The sequence below is a fragment of the Octopus bimaculoides genome, chromosome 15 (assembly GCF_001194135.2).
Source record: "Octopus bimaculoides isolate UCB-OBI-ISO-001 chromosome 15, ASM119413v2, whole genome shotgun sequence".
In the NCBI taxonomy this organism is placed as follows: Eukaryota; Metazoa; Mollusca; class Cephalopoda; order Octopoda; family Octopodidae; genus Octopus; species Octopus bimaculoides.
This window is the reverse complement of record NC_068995.1, coordinates 15,250,387-15,260,226: the sequence shown is the minus strand read 5'-3', so window position 1 is coordinate 15,260,226 and position 9,840 is coordinate 15,250,387. Positions and strand designations below refer to the sequence as shown.

Sequence of the window (9,840 nt, the reverse complement as noted above, 5' to 3'; positions counted from 1 at the left end):
TATATATATATATATATATATATATATATATATTATACACATACACATAAATGTGTGTATGTGTGTGTAATTACAAGATAAGGTTACCTCTAGAAGAAAGAGAGCTCAATGTGTATGTAGAGTATATATATGAGACAAAGAACCATTGACATTCATGCTTTTTCACAAAAAAAGCTCAACAGGAAAAACAAGGGGCTTCCTTCTCTCCTATGTCTACAGTAATATATTTATTTGAGGATAAGACAAAGGGAATAAAAGATTTCAAGTGAGACATTGATACTGAAATTAAGACACTGAGTAAAACATTAAAAATTAGATATTAAGGACGAAACAATGCGGATAAGACACAAAGATAAAGTCTCTAAACAAACATTTATAGTAAGAATAATTCTAGATTAAGATTGTTGTTTAATTAACTGAATATTCTTCAAAAGGTGCATGGCTTAGTGGTTAGGGTACTTGGCTCACGATTGCAAGGTCATGAGTTCTATTCTCAGAGACACAATGTGTCCTTGAGCAAGCCATTTTATTTCACATTGCTCCAGTTCCTTTGGCTGGCAAAAGTGAGTTGTACCAGTATTCAAAGGACCAGCCTTATCACATCTTGTGTCAGCTGACTCTCTCTGAGAACTACGTTAAGGGTACATGTGTCTATGGAGTACTCAGCCACTTGCACATTAATTTCACGAGTAGGCTGTTCCATTGATGAGATCAACTGGAACACGCATCATCATCGTTTAACGTCCGCTTTCCATGCTAGCATGGGTTGGACGATTTGACTGAGGACTGGTGAGCCAGGTGGCTACACCAAGCTCCAATCTGATTTGGCAGAGTTTCTACAGTTGGATGCCCTTCCTAACGCCAACCACTCTGAAAGTGTAGTGGGTGCTTTTACGTTCCACCGGCACGAAGGCCAGTCAGGCGGTACTGGTAACGGCCAGGCTCAAAATGGTGTATTTTACATGCCACCTGCACAGGAGCCGGTCCAGCGGCACTGGCAACGACCTCGCTCCATCGTAACCAATTCAAAGCCACCAAAAGTCCAAATGTACTCTGAGCTAGAAGATAAGACTGTTACTAACCTTAGTTTAGAAATAAAGGCCTCAAGTTCAATTCCAGTCTGCTAATATCCACACATCCAGGAAATAATATGATAAAATGCTGATGAGCATCAGCAATCAAACAAATTGAAATACTGTGAAAAAAATGCAAGTATAAAAAATCTTTCAGCTTTAAACACGAGATGAATAGTTTGAAAAATTATAATCTTGTTATTCAACATCTTTAGTAATTCTTCATCATTTAATATCCATTCTCCATACTGGAATGAGTTGGACAGTTTTGACAGGATGCTGCAAGGCTGCATCCAATGCCAAAGTCAGCTTTGGAATAGTTTCTACAGCTGGACGCCCTTCCTAACACCAATTATTCAACCTAAATCACCTCCAAATTACTTTTACATTTAAATATTTAGGCAGGGCAATACGCATAACACTACAGAGAATATCCAATTCTAGTGGGATGAGGGGAGGAAGGAAGGAAAGCATCCTTAAGTTAGAAATTTGGCTTCAGTGCTAGCAACAGAGTGGACTCTGCTAAGAGCATCCAAGAACCAGGAGGGGGGGGGTTAAACTGAGTAACAAATTAAATCGACCACCCAGTAAAAAAACCACGGCGTTTGAACTCAGAAAATAGGGCCTAGAACAAATATTGCAAGATACCATAGCCAACACTAAAGATTTTAACAATCCACTGCCCTAGTCTGGATGTATGTTTATCAACCACAGAAGGATTAAAAAAAAACCAAGATAACTTTGACAACATTTGAACTAAATATAAGAAATAATAATTTCTTAAAGTATGTGTTAATCCCCATGTACCCAGACTTTGTAGACACCCTGTATAATAAACTACTTAAGGTTAATTCATTAGCCAACAGGATCTTTGACAATATAGTCCCCGAGTCCAAATCGAAATACACACCACCGTGGTGTGCCCTGTACAAGGGATATAACTCTGCCTGCTCTGATTTCTGACTATTAATACCACTCCAAGGGCGTATGTATATATGTATGTGCATGCGTGTATCCAGCTGTAGAATCCCTCAAACATATGACTGATGTAAAATATTGACAGGGTCCAAGGAGTACATCATACTCCAGTCTTTGCTTTGGCATGGTTTCTACAACTGAAAACTCTTCCTAAGGACAACTACTTTACAGCATGTACTGGGTGCTTTTCCTCTTTCATGCCACCAGCACAGGTGAGGTTACCATGCAGCTTACCAGACTATGAACTCCCAAGGGTAAAAAAAGTATTGTCAGGAAATGAGTGGTTTAAAGTATGAGAGAAGGAGGCAGAAGAGATTCTTATAGAGGAGCTGCATGGCTACCACACTTAGAAGAGAAGATGAGTATGAACAGGTAGAGCCACAAAGAGATAAATAGTGGTTATATATATATATATATACATCAGGGACTCTCCTGTTGTTAGATGCCATATAAGGGTTCTGCAATTTGTTGCTGAACAACCACACAGATGATTTGTTTATAGTGATGTTTGTGTTCACATAACCTCACTCTCTTCATCAAATTGACATTACCTACTGAGGAGTACAGCATGCCAAGTATCAGATGACGAAATGATTGCAGAGCAACATGAAATGAAGTGCTTTGCTCAAGAACACAACACAACATCCAGTCTGGGAGTTGAAACCATGATCTTGCAACCATGAGTGTGACACCCTAACCACTAAGCCATGATTGTTTTATACATACATATACACACAATATTCATGTGACATAATGGCATAAATAACAAATACATACCCAGGAGCATGATTTCATTCACTCACCCCTTTGGTCTATCATGCATGTGAATTAGTTGGAACAGAACATGTATATTTATGTATATTTAACACAGATAACACTCCCTACACCTTCAACATAAGTTTATACAGACCTTTGAAAACCATGGACCATGGAAACTAATATACAAGTGTAGAAAACATCACCCTAGTAAATTTAATAATAAATCTCAACCAGGGTCCATATGGCCCCTGAAGGTCCACATAAGATTTTGGAGGGGCCACACAAAATAGTAAATTGGGGATCCACAGCAGTATTTTAAAGGCCCCTGAAAAAATTTGTTTTAGATGTATTGCAAGAAACAGCTAGGTTTCTTTCTCAAATGTTTTAAACAATTCAATCTACACAACGTGTGAATAACAAAAGAGGAATTTTGAAAGAAGTTCCTACAAAACTAGTTTTTAAACATCGAATGGCTATGGGGGGTCCACAAGAATTAAATAGGAATCAAAGGGATCTGTGCATGCAAAATAGTAAATTGGGGATCAACAGTAATATTTTAAGGGCCCCTGAAAAAATTTGCTTTAGTTGTATGTATTGATATGTATTGCAAGAAACAGTTTGGTTTCTTTCTTGAACATATTTCATAATTTATTGTACACAAGTTAATGTGTGAATAACAAAATACAAATTTTTGGAAGAAGCTTCTATAAAACTAGTTTTTAAATATCAAATGACTAGGGGGGGGGGTCCACAAGAATAAGTAGTAATCAAAGGAGTCCACAGATAAAAAATGGTTGATACACAAGTATCAGATAAAAAAATTAGATACACAAGTATCTCACATTCATTTGCTATGACCAGCGTATGTCCACCTAGCCTGACATCCCCCTCACTCTTTTGAGCATCATATTGAAATAAAGGGAGCCAAAACACATTCTACATTCTTTTTGTGCAAAATCTTAAATGATAAATTTAAGATTTAAATGTTAATTCACTAGAAGAAAACAGTTTTTCTTTTCGCAAGATGTAATTGATTTGTTCAACAATAAAGACCGTATCTTCAACAGCTGTAGTGAAACTCAGCCCATACATGTTGTTTTATATATATATATATATATATATATATATATATATATATATTCTGTTACTGTTACTCGTGTCAGCTATTTCAATGTGGCCATGCTGGAACACCGCTTTAAAGGGGTTTTTAGTTGAAGAAATCGACCCCAGGACTTATTCTTTGTAAGCCTAGTACTTATTCTATCAGTCTCTTTTGCCAAACCGGTGTTATGGGGATGTAAACACACCAACACCAGTTGTCAAGCAGTGATGGGGGACAAACACAGAGAACACAGAGACAAAGACACACACGTGTGTGTGTTTGTGTATTATATATATATACATACATGATGGGCTTCTTTCAGTTTCTGTCTACCAAATCCATTTACAAGGCTATGGTCAGCCTGAGGCTATAGTAGAAGACACTTGTCCAACATGCCACATGACAGAGAGACTACACATAATCATAAGAAAGCTATAGAAAGTATCAGTACATAATGAGTGAATGCGTTTATTCAATAAATCAATAATGAATATTACTTATTTCTTTAATACATCAGGAGCATTGTGGAGTAACGGCAGCGTGTAAAAATATGAATTATGATGAAGTAAAATGATGGAGTGTCAATGTCTCTAAAGTAATGGGACCACAAAACTGTAATTAATAAGTCAATGAAACCACCAGGTACCGTCATCTATCTGGTCGATAACATCCGTTCATGACAGTAATCAGACCCAATATCTTGAGTTACTAGAGGCACCATTGTTGTTGTTGTTGTTGTTGTTCAGTATTAAGTCATACCTAACAGAGCCGACCTGTCATCAAAGGTGTTCAGTCACGCCACCACCACCACTTTTGTCTTTTTCTTTTTTCTTTGCAAAACAGTCCATCTAGGACTATATTATGCAATGTAACATTCATTTTTGAAAGATACTAGTGCGTGAGTTGAGGGAGATACAGCAGTTGTTTCTTTTTCTAGCTTACCAAGCAACCATGTAGAGGCTCCTTCATTGGTTTCATGAACCATGGTTGATGATGATGATGATGATGACTGTCTTAGATGATGACGATGACACTTGTAGGTGATGATGATAGTCATAGATGATGATAACACACCCAGCATTTATTGCAATATGACAATAATAAATAACTCGTTAGTTTTATTATTGTAACAGCAGTACTTATTGCATTACTGAATATTGAGTGTTTAGATTCATTTACATCCACAGTCCAGGCGAAAACATCTTTAAATTCTCTTTCACGTCTTCATTTAATTACAGTCCAACCATATTTTGCAGAGAACAGAAGTAAAAAGATATTTCAAGTTAAAATTTTTTTTTAATTCATTTATTTTTTTATTTTTTTGCATTTTCATTCAAACAGAATATAAAGACATTGCAAGCAAGAGGTGCCAATCATCACAACTGACCAATAATGTCTTCAACTACTATCATTAATAGAATTAGCAGAAAATGTATAGCAATGAATTGCTATTTACCCCGCTCTTTGTTTATCTGGAATCATTGGAGAGAAAGAAAGAGCTTTCAATGTGTAAAGCATCTCTTACATATGTCCAACTCTTTATAAATGTGTGACTTGTTTGTTGAGTGCATTGGGCATGAATGTACCCCTGCCTTTCTCCCCATACCAGCTGATCTGCTGGCACTGAAAGTAATCAGTTGAAATATTCAGATATTCGTTTAAGGACTTCCCAAATCTGTCACTGTTTTTGCCAGTAACAGAAGACAGAATTGCAGGGCCAAAGCAAATCATACAAGATATATCCCTAGATGCTGTAACATTCAATCAATCTCCCTCTAGATTAGTATTAATCGACCCCCATAAGGTTGAAAGCAGCAAAGTTGACTGATATTGGGTTTGAACTCAAAACAGAGAGAGCTGCAATTAATACTGCAAAGCATATTCCATTTGGGCCTCTAACAACCACTCTGTAGTTGAAACAGTAGAATCCAAGGAACTAGGGATGGTCTCTGTCAGTATATACTAAGTATGAAATGTTCACAAAGAAGAAGTTAATTTGCTATGAGGAAGATGATGAAGAGAAGAGAAAAGATCTAACGTTTTATCATCCACTGAAGAGTCCTGCCTAAAACGTTAGCCTCCTGCTCCTCCTCCTCCTCCTCCTCACAGTAAACAAACTTATTCCATGATGCCATCTTGAGATAATCTCTGCAACTGATGTAACAGTTTTAGTCAGGACTGTCTGTAATATGAAAGCATGGAAACATTGATGTGAAATGAACTTATAAATGATTGATGATATAGTAACAGATTTAACTTGTACTGATATGTCTTCTGAAAAACCACAATTTATAAACAGTCCTTTGAATTGAATAAGTAAATACTGCCCTTATTTTAAATCTACTAAACAAATTAAGGAAAGTATGATTTTTCTTTTCCTTTTTCTTTATACAGATAGAAGTATAGAAAAGTTGCTATTTTACGATTAAATACTTTCTTTCGTATCGAGATGAGATTTGAAAAAATTCAAAATATTTTCGTTCAGAATAAATTTTGACCTAAGTATAAAAGAAAACATCAACATCTCTGCAAGATTGGTCAACAACAGATGGAACTAACTTATCATTTAAAGAATATTATAGAAAATAAAGTAAACTTCGCAATAGGACAGATTCAACATTTGAAATGAGCCTTTAGTTTATACTAAGTTAATTACTTGCCTAACAAGTCTGGAGTAAATATAATCTAAAAATATATATAACAAAAGACTTCGTAACTAACATCATTAATAGAAATTATAGAAAAATGAAAATCCGACAGAATGCAAATATCTGTGAAAAAATTTCCCAGAAAAAATCACATGACCTTCAGATAATTAAAAGACCAAGATGAAGTAAGATACTTTAGATTCAATTATTTTGCAAGATATACTTACTACAATAAAGAAAGTAGCTACAATTTTTAAATATCTTCTACAATAAGTTAACCCTGTATACAATTAGAGAGAAGCTAAGTTAGTAAGCTAACATCATGTATAAACCTTAAACTTGAACAAACATTCTAGAGCTAAAATCTTGAATGAGAAGGATGATCTAATGATATGTAATCTAAGTGAGGTACAGTTTTAGCTAACTTTCTTAGCAAAAATCGAAACAGTTAGTTGCCCATGATGAAAAATATTTAATTTAAATATAAATATCAAACCATATCAAATATGAGCTGTTCACCACAGCAATGGTGTTTTGGTAGTTCAATGTTTCACAGTTTGAGTAAGCTTCCAACATGAATGAGTACCAAGAGATGCTTTATCTGGATCAGTTCTTATCAAAGTCCATGTACTTATTCAGAGAAGCACTGCATGCACTGGAATTTCTTCTTGAGGCATTGTTATTCTCATCATGAATATTATTATTATCATTATTATTATAGGTATTATAATGTAATTGTTAGTGAAGAATTTTTTTTCATGGAAAAAAAATTATGTGACATTAAGTTTGTTTATGGTGCAATTTGGCCATGTATAACTTTTAATCTGAAAACTTAATTATCTTTTTAACTGATGAAACAGTAAAAAATTAAGTTAAAATTATACCACCCTTACAATTAATGTACTGACCCCCAGCCAATATATTACATTTGTACAATACTATGAAGACAATAAATAATGAATCCCCTCCTCCTACAGGCATGAAGCTTGAGCTATTAGAGTAGGTGGGGAAATTATGACAATACCAAGGCATAAAACCTTGGGGTTTTTTTGTTCTTCTTTCTAGAAGAAACATGACAATGGGATAAGCATTACCAGTGTTGTAGAAGAAATTATTACTGTTGGTTGATGAACTTCAAACTAATGAGAGGAAGGAATAAAAAAAAAAAGGAAGCAACATAGATGTTTTTTTTTATGTTGCTTATTAGATGAAAATGATGGATATCCCATAAACAATAATACATCGATATCGAACATAAATGATGTATGTATGCACGTGTATGACAGAAGGATATGAGCTGGAAACCTAACAGATATCCTGTAATGAAACACTCTGATGTAGTGTATTTATGTGTGTCTGTGTATGTATGTATGTATGTATGTATGCTTGTGTGATAGTAGGATATTAGCTGGAAACCTGACAGATATCCTGTGGAGAATTAACACACTGCTGCCAAAACATAAATGGTAAGAGGATAATAACTGGACTTTTGAATATAGTTATCTGCCCTACATGAGACATCTGTTATGGCCAAGTGATACGAGGAATAATTTTCTTCTTTTTCTCGGGTACATCACTCTCATCGTGAACCTACAAGAGAAAATGAAAACAATAAGAGGAATTTTTAAAAATTTGTTAAAACATTTTAAAACATGTCTAGGGAGAGTCATTACGGCAATATTAATAATGAGGTGCATCTTGATGGATGAAGTAAAGTATAGTCCATTGAAGGAGGCTTTTCCTTCGGATGTAAATCCACTGGGGCCGGAGGTAGATAGCAAACTTTGGGCCTTGGTGGTGGATTATAACGATATCAAGGAAAAGATAAAGTGGTAAGTGTGATTTGTTTTTAAAGACTGTGAATAGACTTGAAAAAAAAAACATTTTTTTGTTAAAATTTTTTGGTTTTAAAAGAAGTTAATTTTCGTAATCATCTCGGTGGAATGAGCATTTGTAGAAATTTGTGTTAAATTTTAAGGTTAAAAAAAGTAAAATCACATAACCATCCTGGAGTGGGGCCAGGATGACCATTTCATCTTCATTATAAATACTTCATTTTATTCATCGTTTCATGTGTTAATTGTCCCCGCATGTGTGTATGTCCCCCTCTGTGTTTGGCCCTTGTGGCTTGATTAAAATTCAGTATTAATAATGATTCTCTCTAGACACAACAAAATGAGTTTCAATACAGGAATTCACATAAAGGATCTTGCAAACCAAATACAAAAACAAAGTATATTAAAATGCTGTTATATGTCAAAACATTGTTGTTTAACCTAGCTATCATAACTGAAAAGCAGTGTTGTATGATTGTCAATGCAGCTGAATATCTAATGAGCTACAAAAGAGTACTTTCACTTTTACTATCTTACTTGCTTCAGTCAATAGACTACGGCCATGCTGGGGCACAGCCATGAAGAATATTTAGTCAAACGAATCAACCCCAGTATTTATTTTCTAAACCTGGTACTTATTCTATTGGTCTCTTTTGCTGAACTGCTAAGTAATAGGGACAAAAACAGACCAACACCAATTGTCAAGCAGTGAAGGGGGACAAAGACAGACAGACACATACACACACACAATCATCATCATCATTTAGTGTCTGCTTTCCATGCTGGCATGGGTTAGACAATTTGACTGGAACTGGCAAACTGGAGAGCTACACCAGGCTCCAGTCTGGTTTGGCATGGTTTCTATGGCTGGATGCTCTTCTCAACACCAACCACTCCAAGAGTATAATGGGTACATACAAAATTTTTTCAAGGGCTCTTCAAATACTATTGAGGAGGATCTCCAATTTACTATTTTGTTGCTAGGACCCCACAAAATCTTATATGAACCCTCAAGGCCGTATGGACCCCGGCTGAGAAGCACTTCTGTATAGTAATACTATAACATGGTGCAATGTACAATAACGATAGTAAAATTAGGGATAGTATGTGTTAACAACAATATAGTATTGTGTACTGTACAGTAACAATAATATATATTAATGTAGTGTACGCTAGCAGTAACCTAGTGTGGTATGTTGCACAGTAACAATGTTATATACTGGTGTAATGTATACTAACAAGAGTACTGATAAAAAAGAAAGAAAAAAAGGAAAATATTTAACTTTCAACTTAGAAAAAAAAATTACGAGACAAGAAAAGCAAGGGAGGCAACTCCGAAATCCAAATAAACAATATTATAGAGCTTGATCTTTGGAAAGTACACTGACCATACCAGACTTATTTCAGCGTTATTAAGCCTCCTCAGCAAAGTATAGTAGACTGAT

At 35.2% G+C, this 9,840-nt stretch overlaps 1 protein-coding gene across 1 annotated transcript in view; it reads right to left on the bottom strand.

Moving 5' to 3' along the window:
- Nucleotides 1-72: 72 nt before the first annotated feature.
- LOC106876871 (ashwin) overlaps nt 73-9,840 on the bottom strand; it is a 21,378-nt gene continuing 11,610 nt past the window's right edge. The window contains exon 4 of the mRNA XM_014925611.2: nt 73-8,150. Within this exon, the coding sequence (XP_014781097.1) occupies nt 8,085-8,150 (66 nt within the window). The 3' untranslated portion in view covers nt 73-8,084. The remainder of the gene's footprint in view (nt 8,151-9,840) is intronic.